The 13,764-nt window shown below is 38.4% G+C and overlaps 1 protein-coding gene across 2 annotated transcripts in view; it reads right to left on the bottom strand.

The window, feature by feature from the left end:
- Window positions 1–3,958: 3,958 nt before the first annotated feature.
- RBPJL (recombination signal binding protein for immunoglobulin kappa J region like) overlaps window positions 3,959–13,764 on the bottom strand; it is a 39,438-nt gene continuing 29,632 nt past the window's right edge. For both annotated transcript variants that reach the window (XM_039351320.1, XM_039351321.1), the window contains 7 exons: window positions 12,610–12,784; window positions 11,504–11,641; window positions 10,658–10,770; window positions 8,819–8,959; window positions 8,368–8,523; window positions 6,439–6,542; window positions 3,959–4,397 (listed from right to left, as the gene is read on the bottom strand). In XM_039351320.1, the coding sequence (XP_039207254.1) occupies window positions 4,124–4,397; window positions 6,439–6,542; window positions 8,368–8,523; window positions 8,819–8,959; window positions 10,658–10,770; window positions 11,504–11,641; window positions 12,610–12,784 (1,101 nt within the window). In that variant the 3' untranslated portion in view covers window positions 3,959–4,123. The remainder of the gene's footprint in view (window positions 4,398–6,438; window positions 6,543–8,367; window positions 8,524–8,818; window positions 8,960–10,657; window positions 10,771–11,503; window positions 11,642–12,609; window positions 12,785–13,764) is intronic.

Raw genomic sequence — 13,764 nt, 5'->3', positions numbered from 1 at the left:
TGAAGAGCAGTCTTATTTGCTTCTTTGTTTGTTTCCTATCTTTATTATTTTACAAGTAACTCAAGGTAGTGAATATATCCAACACCCTATTTCCCCCCTATTTTCCCACAACAACACCCTGTAAGGTGGGTTGGGCTTACTGGCCCAAGGTCAACTAGCTGGCTTTCATGGTTAAGGTGGCACTAGAACTCACATTCTTGCGCTTCCTAGCCTGGTGACTTAACCACTAGACCATATTGGCGCTAATACTCAAAAGAAAGCATTACAAGGGCCAGATTCTTAGATAGAAATCACACTTTGAAGGTCAACACAGCTCCATCACATCACATAGTTTGCATATCACATAGAGCCATGATTTACCAAGCCAACATTTGTTCAATGACAGGCAATTGGCGGAATCCATAAGACAATTTAAAAGAAAATGAAACAGTTTCAAAGTAGCCAATTGGCTCTCTGTATAATACTTCTAAACATCCATTTCCAAAATCTTATCTTTTATATTACAAATAATTCATTCAATAGATATTCTAGATCAGGGGTGTCAAACTGCCAGCCCATTGGCCGGATGTGTCACATGGAAGCCGTGCCCACCCCAGCTCCAGCAAGGGTAAAAAAAGTCACGATACGTTGCGACACATCACGAGGCGAGTTTGACACCCCTGTTCTAGATGCCTTTTCTGAATTTCAATCACATTTATTTAGGGATGCATCAAGGAAAACAAAACACAAACAATAAGCCAGGGAAATTATTATACCCAACTGCTCAATTAAAAATGATAATCCTCCCATTTTGAATAGTAAAATCTATAGTTGATTCATATATTAGAGTAAACCCCAATGCAGTTTAATTTTAGTCAACTTCACCCAACTTTATGCTGTCCACATAATGACAATTCATGGGAATTCCTGACAGTGATAGACATGATAGTGCACCAGCTCTGGTGAAGGCTCATAAATTGGTGGGAATTGCATTTGGTGCTTATTTAAGTAAATAAATATACAATACATTCATTTTGCTTCAAATGGTCAAAAGACATAACCAATGAAACCCACATGGGTCAAGACAAAATTACTTGCACTACAGCCCAGACCTATTTTTTCTAACCTGGTGTCATCTAGATATGGTAGAATCCCTGGATTTCTTCAGGCTTGGGAAGTCTAGTTGTGGCAGTCCCACCCTATTTGGACAATATTAGCCTAACATACATGTAGTCCTCAACTTACAACAGTTCATTTAGTGACCGAAGTTACAACGGCACTGAAAAAAGTTACTTATGATCGTTTTTCATACTTACAACCACTGCAGCATCCCTGTGTTCACATGATTAAAATTCAAAAGCTTGGAACTGACTTCTATTTATGACAGTTTCAGTGTCCCGGGTCATGTGATCATCTTTTGTGACCTTCTGGCAAGCAAGGTCAACAAGGAAACCTGATTCAGTTAACAACTGTGTGACTAACTTAACAACTGCGTTATTCACTTAACAGCTGTGGAAGAAAGGTTGTAAAATGGGGCAAAACTCACAAACATTTCAGTTAGCAACATAAATTTTGGGCTCAATTGTAGTTGTAAGTCAAGGACTTCCTGTATTAAACTGGCAATACAATGGTGTGACACTCTCCTGACTTTCACCGGTTTCTACAAGGTTGTTGTGAGGCTAACATAGGGAGATGTAGGTTTACTGCTCTGGACTTGGGAATTAATAACAATATAATACTGTGTATATGAAAATAAAGTATCCCTTGGCTTGTAAAGGTCTAGTTGGAATTGGTTAGGCACTGAACCATGCTGCAACAGTAATTGGTGAATGACTAGAAGTACTTGGTGTATTAAAGGCGGGCCACCTGTTAATGAGATTAGCATTCTTAATGAATAAATGAACTGAATCTTTGATACTGCAGAAGTACCTAAGTTAACATAAAGGGCTATGGATGAGAGCCCAATCTTAGACACTACTGGCATGAAATGATTGCTGTGCTAATCTGAAGCACGTCAACCACAGAATTTCAAATGGCCATAAAAATAAAAAAGGCTTCTTGTTGGCATGGCTCCCTTGGCTGTTTCAGGAGGCTGACAGTCACTAGCCTGTGGTCTGTTCCACCCATCTCTTTTATAAGCTTTCAAGAGTTCATCACAGTTAGAAAAGCCACTACAGTTTTGGCAACAGGTTCCCTTCTAAGTTGGCACTGGATACTAAAACAACATTTTTTAGAATGTTGGATTGGCCCTTTGGTGCTGTATTCATCATTCAGAATAAACCTTCAAGCCAACGACATCTATGGGACACTACATACGCTTCCCAGCATCCTTTGAAACTTGCTAGAAACTTATTAATAAAGAACTGTGCACACATTTATATATGAGGAGGACCGCATAGCAGTGGCTCAATGAAGAGCTTTCTTTAGGTGGACTAATGAATGGAATATTGTTTAATCTGCCCTCCTCCTTTTCTACTGCTTCCTGCAAGGAGATGTTGGTCTTTACTGCCTTCTCTCTCTCCTCCCATGGCTTTCAGGGTTGCATTGCTTGCTTAAAATTAATTGGCAATTGGACTCACAGCTCTGTCTAAAAGGGGGCATAAATCTTTTTCAAAAATCCTGCTGAATACTTGAAAAAGGCCCACTAGCATGCTATTTTCCTCCTCTTTCAGACATGTTATTACTTCCTTAAAGCTAGGATAGCTAAAAATTGGTGTTAAGAACTGAACTGGAGACAGATTGCCAATTTTTACAACTGAAGCTGGAGAACTAAAGTGTGTGAGGGCAGCTCTTTGAAGCAACAATCCCCAAAAGTGATGTATTTGTCTGAGAAAATGCCACCTTGTATAAAATGGTGTGTTTCAGATATTTGACCCCTATGGGAAAGGAGTTCTACAGTAGAGGTTTTTAGAGGTTCGTTTTCAGCCATCAAATAAGAAAAAGTGAGGAGCTGGTGTTTCAGTGTCTGTTAAATGCCAACTGAATGGTTGGGGCGGGACAGGTCTTTGAAGCAAAAAGTACCTGAAATATTCCTCCCACAGACAATTGTGTATCTTCTTGAAAGCACATAAATGTGGGATGTCCTCTGTTTTAAATAAGACTTCTTTGATGTAATTTGTTTCAGCATATTTATGTAACCATTTGACCACTTCACAGATTCATTTGACCTCCATTGGTTTAAAAGGGCTCCAAAAACCAAAGGGAGGTGAAGAAGAATACATTTCTCTATAACAGAAATGGGTCTAATTACAATTTTCTTCAACTGCAGAACAGAATAACAGAATAGCAACAGCACTTAGACTTATATACTACTCCACAGTGCTTTACAGCACTCTCTAAATGGTTTACAGAGTTAGCATATTGCCCCAACAATCTGAGTCCTCAATTTTACCAACCTTGGAAGGATGAAAGGCTGAGTCAACCTTGAGCTGGTCAAAATCGAACTCTTGGCATTCAGCAGAATTAGCCTGCAATACTGCATTCAAACCACTGTGCCATCATGGCTCTTGTTGAAATAAGAGAGTTGGAAGGGACCTTGGAGATCTTCTAATGCAACCCCCCAACAAAAACTCTCTTTTTGATCATCCAAAAAATAAAATCATACAAGCAAATAAAATAAAGAAGTAAAAAAAGCATGGTGACAACAGTTCTGATATTTTTATCTCCTGCCTTGCAAATGCCTGAATGCACCCTTTTACCAACACTCACATTTACATTAAAACCATCACTGTGACATGAGCACTAAATCTTTTTTTGCTGTTGCTGTGTTTTAGTAGATACTTGATAAATATGCAGCATGAGTTTCGCTGCCTGTGCTGATGCAGTTGCAATTATATTCAATATACACAGAATTGTATAATGTATATTAATAGCATATTCTCTTTAAGATGCCAAATAGGGAATACAGGTTAAAAAATCAGCAATCTTTTTCCCCACTAAAGCAATGCATTGCTATTAAGTAATTCCCACCCTTCTCGTGTTGAAACACAGAGCTGTATGCTTTAATATGTGTACAGAGCATGATTTAAAAATAAAATGTTCATATGATCCTATTTTAGAAAAACCACATTCCATCATTTTATAAAACCATGTGTTTGCCATAATTTTGCTCTAGTCAAACAATGGTGACCATACAGTTCCAGTTCTAACTTTGCGCGAAAAGGTGATACTTTGTCTTAGTGAATTCTTGATGGATGGAATTGAGCAAGATGTCAGAATCCTGCACCATCTCTGGCAGGAGTGGTGGACCACACAGAAAATTCTGTTCTGGTGTGTATGTGAAGCTGAATGTACTGGAATAAATCAGACCATCATTTCTTAGTAGCAGAAGAGGGACAGTAATTGGGTATCGTAACCATCTCCAATCAGGGCTGAATGCAGAGACATCAGGAACAACACACACTAAGGACTTGGAATTCCTAAACAAAGGATCAAAAATACAAATTTGTTTATGTGTTTGGGTGTGTGCATGCATACATATTTATATTCATATCCATAACATGTGCCTTTTTTCCTCCCCCCTCCTCTCCCAAGATAGGCTCAGTAAATTTTCAAGCAGTGGTTGTAATCAATAAGTTTGTGCAAATAAAAATGTGGAGAGTTTGGATTTCAATCCTCTTTCAACATGTACTTCCTTTTTATCTATGGAACTTGAACCGGCAAAGCGGAATGATAGCTGGCTAAATCTATTCTCCCTGTTTGCAGTTCTACACAAGCCAACTTTCTAGGACTATTTTGTAAATAGGACATCCAAACGCAGCACTAAACTGGGGCAATTTCAGTCAAACAGGACATCTATTTGTTTAGCTATGGAACATTTCCGCAAGCCATGGTTCTATACTATATATACTTGTTATGGAATAAGGAAATTCTTCTACTTATTTCCTATTATGGATTTGCAATTGGTACCTGTTTGAGCAATGTGAAAAAAAGGATGCTGCATTAAATAAGCCTTTGGTTTGGTTTGGTTAGCATAGAATACAGTATTTCATTGTCTGATTTTGAACAGTATCTTTTCTCCTTATGTTCATGACTTTGTGCAGTGTGCTACACCAGTACAACAGATAGAAGAACTCTAATGCTCAAACCCAAAATCTAATGATAATCCCCCCCAAAATTAATGAAATTCTTATGAATGAGAGCCATCATTTTATCACTTATCTTAGTTACAAGATAGTCAACAAGAAATGGGCTAGAAAAAGCCCATTTGGGTTATAGAAGCATCCGAAGTATATTAAAATGTGATGGCATTCTGTGCTTACTAATTATTCTGTTAACATTCTCCACAGAGGATGTGGAATACAAAATTAAAATCAACTGCGCTATGTTTTAGTGTTTAAAACAAATGTAAGAAAAAGTAGCAACAGAGAACACACTAGTCCATTAATTAACATTTCAGACAATTCAAACCATTCATAAAAATCTAGTTTGTGAGTAGCAAAAGATCCCATTACGGACTGGTTTCAAAAAAAAAAAAAAAATGACCATGGGGGAAGTTAAAAGAGGAAAGCAACAGTACAATCAAAGCTCCACCTGGACTTTTTTGTCTCCTGAATGTGCACTGTACTTTAAAAAAAATGGTTTGATCTCACCACTATGGCTGCCATCTTGACTTTTTTGACCATACATTGATGCTAGGTCTGTTAGACTCAAACAGCCACATTCCAGATTGTCCACATCAGTCATAAAGCTCTCTAACTAATCTTGGGCTAGTCTTTATCTTTCAGACAGTGTTGTCATGTGGATGAAAATGAGATATGTTTATATACTTCATCTTGATTATCTTGCAAAATATACACTGTCTTGTGAGAAATAGTTCTGGCAAAGTTAGAAGCACATAGTCTGAACCTAGACTTATTCATTATAGTAACTTTCCATTAATCTTTCCTCCATCAGAAGTAAGAGACCTTGAGCTGGTTGTATTGTACAACCAAGAGAAAGAGGCATATTGTTGAAACTTTAATTTTACTAGAAATAAGGCTTGGGTTATCTACTTCTCAGTGAATGGAATTTTTCTTTGTGGCTTTTATTGTTTTTGCAATAAATTTACTTAAATCCCTACCTATGTGACTTCCAGTTCTGGTATCAGCCACAAAATGCCTGACAGTATATACATGAAATAAAAATTGGAGATTTTTGGATTCTATTTCCATACTTTCAGAAAGGAAATGTGAGCCTTCTTTTCAGAGAAACCATATAATTACATTGCTGCTACTGTGTGATTCAGTTATCTCTCTTTTCTTGTGTCAGGCACAGGGAGACTCAAGGTTTTAGAAGCTGCTACCTTCTACTATAAGTAAAAATATTACTAAACACAACAACCAATGTTGCACTGATTCATTTCATTCATTCCTGATCTCCCTTGAAGAGATGCTTTTGGAGGCTATGCAAAGAATAGTGGCAGTGAGACTTGTTCAACTGATCATGCTGTAGTTTCAGGACAGTCTGTGTCTGCTTTACCTGTACATAGTCTCTGCTTCCACATCTCCAAACCAAACTTTCATGTTTGCATGGAAATAGTTGCCTTGGACTTCCAGCATTGCCACATCCCCTCCACCTGTCAGCTGTGAAAAACAAACCCAAACATAAGATCATCCATCTTATTGCGAAGGTACAATATAGCCTTCTAGCAGTTTGTCTTCTTTTTCCACCTCTGCGGACTTTAAAGAAAAGATACCCATATTTTGACCTGGAAGGCTTTTTGGCTAGCCTCCCCAGGAACTCCATGGGAGAAGTTGTTGTTTCATTGTCAAGAACGTGCTTTGCCTAAAGGAGATCCATTTTTAATTCTTGGCATTTGCTGATGGGATTGGGTTATACAATACTATTCTAAGGCAGGTCTGCACAACATGTGACCTGCGGACCACATAAAGCCTGCTGGCATTTAAAAAAAACAACATAATGAATTCACCACTGATGTTACCATTGCAAATGTTGCTCTGCCAAGAGCCTCCAGACCTCCCTACCATCACCATCTTCAAGGCTGCTTTGCTTTGTTCTTGTTTTCAAGTGAAGGAATACTGGGAAATTATAATTCTATAAAAGAGTTAAGAAATCTAACAAAAAAGTTATCCCCCTCTCCCCATCAGAATTACATTTTCAAGGTAAAGCAGAATGATAATGGAGATACACTTTGGGAGTTTTACAAGTGGAAGTGAGAAAGAAGAATATGCAATGGAAAACAAATCTTTTGGAGTGTGGTGCATAGAAGTCCATAACTTCTGTAATGCCAATAGGCTGAAAATTTTAAAACTCTCCAGAGATTATGGAATTGTTGTCATGAACACTATCTATTAAATCTAGGGCTGACTGTTGAATACCTGGAGAACAGTGGTTTCCCAGTTTTCTCATATACCCAAGCCATGCTGGGAGGGATAAAATGTATTGATGCTTATAGAAATTACAGCAATAAATAAATAATTTAAATGGGATCATATTGATCCCATATTGATATGGTTCATGTAATGTAGTTTCAAAACTGCATTAAGAGAACAGAAAAAACCCTCAGGTTATGCTTACTTTTATGCCTCCCATCTGAATACTTCCAAGTTATGGAAGAACACAAAGCACTAATGTAATCCTTCATTTTAGTCTCATCAATAAACATTTTTTTGCAGCCACACTTCAGGTTCTGCTTTCTGTTCTTAAAGGAACTCCGTACTAGTCTTGTTGTTGCATTCTATATTAATTAACTCATACAAATTGCCAGTCTCTGTTCTAAAACATCCAAAACTGAATGTTCTATCTAAGCTGTTTGTAGAGATGGTTGTACAAGGAAATAATAATATTATTTAATAGTTAAATTTAATATACTATTAATTTAATATACTGAAGGGTTCTGGAACAAAGGGAAATTGTTTAGTCTAACTGCTGCTTTCTTACTTTTTAAATCAGCTTTTGCACCAGAGAAATTTCATGCAAGTTTGGGAAACATGTACATGGAAGGAAGAAATAAGGGAGTGTACAGGAATGATTGATGTCTTTCTTATGATGTAATGGCTCTGTTGTCTGATTTATAAAGCAATGCTACCAATTTTCTAATGCGTGGCACTTCTGGACGTAACTCTGCCAGCGTTCCAGATTATTGGCCACCCAGTTGCTTAATTTGATGGAATAAAGTGCTGCTTGATCAAGAAGTTTCTGCTTGGGTTATTTGATTAGGTTGATATGGTATCTCAAGTTCAAGTAAGAGACTGGGACCTTATAATACTAATAATATACTAATTAATATACTTATAATATATTCTGCACAATTGCTATTTCAGGGAAAGAAAGACTAAATGAATCTTCCATTTTAGAGTCATTAAGATGAAATAGCCAACATTTTGTCTCCTGATTTTTTGCACAAAGCAGCAAGGCAAAAGAGCATGAAAAAAACCCTCTATGTACCTCCAAGGTCGTTATAAGAGGGACGGGGCCCACTGGATTCTTGATGCTGGTTGGATTGAGGCTGAATGAATATTCCACAGACTCTGTCCCAATGATGGTCCAACAGGAACTGTCATTCAGTAATTCTCGATTTATTTCTTTAGGACAGGGAGATGCCTGCATAGCAATAAACATCAACTTTGAATATATTCATCAATTGTTTTTATGAACCACTTTTCTAACTACCAAAAGGCAATTATTCTACAAAGTCATCACCCATACAAAACAGAGAGATACAGTTGATAGATTTATTTAAACAATCCAAAGCAATATTAAAATTATTTAGAAGCCAGCAAAGTCTTGATTAAAATGCAATAGAGATGGAGTCAGCCTGCCTTAATTGGGAAGAGAGTCCCATAGCACTTAGATCCAAGCTAGGTTGGTTACTGAAAGACAACTGCATCCCCATTACCTGGTACTGGATTACTTTCTCTGTTGAGAGGCAGAGGTACATCCTATCACTCCCATGAAACTGGAATGCACATTTATGCAACTGGGAAACTGGTTCATCCACATCCAGCATTACCGATTGCTTAGTAACTTTGCGAATGATCTGAAGAATAAATAGACATAACAAAAGTTCAAAAGAGAGCATTAAGCCATTTGACATCTGCAGGGAGTTCAGATTTTTAAAACTGTGCTTCAGAGAACAGAATAGGAACAAAATGGCAAGCTATGCAAAGTAGGGTCTTCCAAGAATTGTACTCGGGACTGATGCAAAGGCCCTCCAACTACGACTACTATCTAGTTCAGGGGTCCCCAACCCCCAGTCCATGGACCGGCACCAGTGCAAACAAGTGAAGCCCTATCTGGAGGATGCAGGCAACACATAAAGCCACGCCCCCTCCAGTCTGCAAAAAAACCTCTCTCCATGAAACCGGTCCCTGGTGCCAAAATGGTTGGGGACCTCTGATCTAGTCTTTGAATGGGAACTTAGCACCAAGAGTCCTGTCCCCCCAAAAATTGTGCACCAGCTGTTGGAGGTTCCCAAACCTATATTCACTCAGCCTTTCCAAACTGAGCTGAGCCTGTCCTTTCCGTGAGATGCTGAGAAAGCACCTTGATGATATCACTCATCAACTAATTGTATTTGAATGTATATAATAACAGTATATTGATGATACCTAAATATGTGCCATTGGACGACTTCACCCAACAGCCTCATGTAGATGTTAAATAAGAACAGAAAACAGGCAACCCTTATGGGCCCTCTTCTCACAACACCGATTGGAACTGAATCCAGAGGCAGAAGAATCACTGTAACATTCACAGACTCTAAGACCCTTATGTTTGTCAAGAAGGAGATTATGATCAATAGTATCTAAAGCCATGGAGAGGTCAAGGAGGACTAGAATGAATATGGACCATCCCAGTTCCTCCAAAGATCTTCTCAACTCTGTCTGAAAGAGGTCCAGACATCAAAAAGGGAAATTTGAGAAATATAGTGTAATTTTACACTAGACAAAATGTTTGTGGAACATATTTTTACCTTTCAGCAGGTCAAGAGAGAAGTATGAAGGTTAGAAAATTTATTGATTAAAACTAGCATATGGCAAGTAAAAGCCTGGGAGTTTTATTTATCTAATTTCTAGAGCTGCTCATTTCATGAACAAGTGACTCTGAGCGGTGTATAACAAAACTAAAGCAATAAACATCTAAAATCATTATTGTTAACAAATATTAAAATTATGGAATATTGAATGAATATGGAGTTGAAGGTAAAATGCTGAATGTGATAACAGTATATGATGGATGTACAGCATGTGTGAGAGTAAATGGAATGCCTAGCAGATATCTCAATTGTCAAGAATATAATAAATGTTTCTGGTGATATCAGAAATGTATTGACTGGAGATAGGTCACCTATACATTCTCTTTTCTTTGTCTGTGTCTGTCAGTGTCTGTGAAGAAGACTGCAAAAAGTCAAGGTGGTAGTCACCACCATGTGCTTGAAGCCCATCCATGTGTATTACATGGAAGATGCCCATACAAAAGGACCTATAATTGAACAGCCATATCTTTTTACAATTGTTGTGGACACCCCTGCTTCTCAGCCTGCAGTAATCCTCAGATATTATGACTGAGATGCATCTCTGTTTTATGTGGTGACTATATAACTTTTCTGGATGGATAAAATGAAAAGAGAAGATGATTAGTGCAAGCACCAAGATACTATTGTAGAGTTATAGACTATTCTAAAATGATACTTCTGCAGTGTTTTTTTTTCTTCCAAGTATTATTAAAACCTTACCAGAGGAGGTAGTGCTAGCCCAGTAGTTGTACAGATAAGCCGAACTCTGGAACCATACCGAATGTAGACTTCCCGCAGCGGGAACTCACCCTGGGATCGAGAACAGAACTCATCTGCATAACACAAGACAGGGAGAGGAAAAACAAAGGCAGAGAAAGACTAAAAGATGATGACAAGGAGCAGGAACTTTGTTATATTGAATGACAAGGTGGGTTTTAAAAATGGTACTTCAAATATGTGATTTTGATCTCATAATCTACTTTTCTATCTGTGATTGCCAAATAACAGCAAACATTCACTGAGAGACAGTAGGAAGTAAGGGGAGAAGAATCCTAGAATTCCCAGCCAGCATATTCCAGCCTGAAGATGGCCTTCTCAGGAAAGGCTTTTTAAAGAAGCCAATAAGATAATCACATCTCCAGAAATGGAAGAGCAGCTTCACAATCAAGGACATCTGCAAGGGAGATCAAAAAAGACAAGATGGCTTCTGTGACCATGTAGTGGCAATTACTCTCTTGACTTTCTTGACTTCCCCTGTATATGCCCCTATTCCTGGTATTGGTAACAATGTTACATCCATTCCTTTTAGAAAACTGACATCTATTTCAGATGTTAATGTGATACACTAAATTATCTGTCTCCAAAGCTTATTTGAGGTTTAAACCCAATCTCACAGAGTCATAATGTGTACTTTCACTTCAGTATCAAAGTTTATTGAGCCTTTCTTCATTTTGATAGTCTTCAGCCACTCAAGGTCAAAACGTCATTAAGCACTTGGGTAAACAGATTTGCAGCTAGACTCCAGCATGAGTGATTAAACCTCTACTTGCCCTAAATCAGCCTCACCTAGATGAAGTGTGAATGCTGCCCACTGCCGGGCACTTGCGGTGAAGGCATCACCCTCGACAAAAAGATAGCGAGTGCTGACAGTTTGGGAGCGCAGGCGATTGAAGAGAGAGACCTTTGATCCAGATAAAATGCACACTAGGAAATTGCAAGTGGGAGAGAGAGAGAGAGAGAGAGAGAGAGAGAGAGAGAGAGAGAGAGAGAGAGAGAGTCATGTTTGGAGTTTTCTTATGTATATTTAGATTTTTATTAGTTACCTTGATATTGCAGTCCTAGGCATGTTGATACAGATGGACTTAAAGTGAACAACTCAGGTAGGATTGTTCTGCACTGATGTGAATTGACAAAGATGCGGTCATTGTGACATTAGCTCTGCACCTCTAGCTGGTCAGACCTTCACTTGTCCTGTAGCTCTTCTGCTCTGTGTTATCTGCTTTAACATAAGAAGCTACTTAAGCACCACCCCATCATTGTTCTTAGCTTCTCTCCAAAGGCTCAGAAAGAGAACTTTTCTGTCTCCTACTACCTTATTTTATTCTCTGACATGCCAAAATCAGCAACCATGTCCTATACATTTGGGTTTGGCTAATCTAAAGAAAATAAGAAATAGGGGTGACATGATAGTATTCCAGTATTTGAGGGACTGACATAAACAAGAGGGAGTCAAATTATTCTCCAAAGCACTAGAGGGCAGGACAAGAAATAATGGTTGGAAACCGATCAAAGAGAGAAGCAACTAGGAATTAAGAAGAAACATCCTAACAGTGAGGACAATTAATCAGTGGAATAGCTTGCCTTCAGAAATCGTGGGCGCTCCATCACTGGAGGTTTTTAACAAGAGACTGGACAGTCACTGGTATAGATTCACCTGCTTGAGCAGAGGGCTGGACTAGAAGACTTCCAAAGTCCATTCTATTCTATTCTATTCTATTCTATTCTATTCTATTCTATTCTATTCTATTCTATTCTATTCTATTCCATTCCATTCACAGTAGCCTGTCTTAATATAATAGTACCTTCTTTAATGCATTCCAATCTACCACCTCTCCTGGCAACAGCACCATCCCAAAGAACTTACAGCAACAGCTCTTTGTGGAAAGACTTACGATCTGTGTTCTTCAGGGACTGCTTTTTCTGTGAGGGCTTGGAGATCACTTTGATCAGCTTGCTGTGGAATGTACCAATCTCCTGCCCATTACTGAAGAACAGCTTCAGGGCTAGTTGGAAGTGTTTCCTCTTGTCAGAGTCTGAGATGTAGAGAGCTTTGGTGCAGCTGAAGTTCTACATTAAAGAAGGAGGGGTTATTGAGTGGCATGAAGTGGAAGGAAGGCTTGAGATCTGGGGTTCAGGCATGATAACCTGAGACAGATTAGTGTAATGGGCAGAAAAAAATAACCTTGAGGAACAGGGAGAAGAGCGGCTAGTCATCAGATTAAAGAAACCTGAGTCCAGGTGACCTGAGAAAATGTCTCAGACAAAACTTTCCCTAGTTCTCATGAAGATAAAGACAGGGAGGAAGAATGATACTGAGACTTTCAAGAATATATTATTTGAGCCATAGTGGTGCAGTGGTTAGAATGCAGTATTACAGGCTAACTCCGCCCATTTCCAAGAGTTTGATCCTGACCCGCTCAAGGTTGACTCAGCCTTTCATCCTTCCAAGATTGGTAAAATGAGGACCCAGATTGTTGGGTGCAATATGCTAATTCTGTAAGCCACTTAGAAACTGCCGTAAAGCATTATGAAGTGGCGTATAAGTCTAAGTGCTATTGCCATTGCTATGCTAAAACTGTATTTACCTGTTTGGCTTTGTTTTCCTGGTCTGGTCTATTTTGAATGGCTGACAATAGCAGCAATTCACTGGGGGAGACAAATACCTGGAAGATTGGAGTAAATAACACTTGGAAGTTCTTTTAATATGTGAATATTATTAAGTAATAACTGTTCAATTGGCAGAGATATTAATATTTTATTTCATACGGACCTTGGCTAAAGTTTTTCAGCTTCCTTCTTCTGCAAAGGTTCCTCCCCACAGAACAAAGATGATATATACAAAAGTGTTGCCTTTGATATTTACACTTTTTCTATTTACACTGCTGATAGAAAGGTTTTGCAGGATTCTGCAATGTTTCCAAAAATTAGCTGATTGGGGGTAAAAATGGAAAAAAAGAAATGGAAACCTAAAAATGATCAGAATGACTCTTAAATTATATCGGACTCCATGAAACTGTGCACTCTCTAGAAGTGTGAGATCTAGAGAT

Source organism: Crotalus tigris, unplaced genomic scaffold (genome assembly GCF_016545835.1).
Source record: "Crotalus tigris isolate CLP2741 ecotype Arizona unplaced genomic scaffold, ASM1654583v1 scf7180000018371.15429387391:27106975, whole genome shotgun sequence".
NCBI classification, from domain to species: Eukaryota; Metazoa; Chordata; class Lepidosauria; order Squamata; family Viperidae; genus Crotalus; species Crotalus tigris.
The sequence above is the reverse complement of the archived record's forward strand: the minus strand, read 5'-3'. Positions and strand labels throughout refer to the sequence as shown.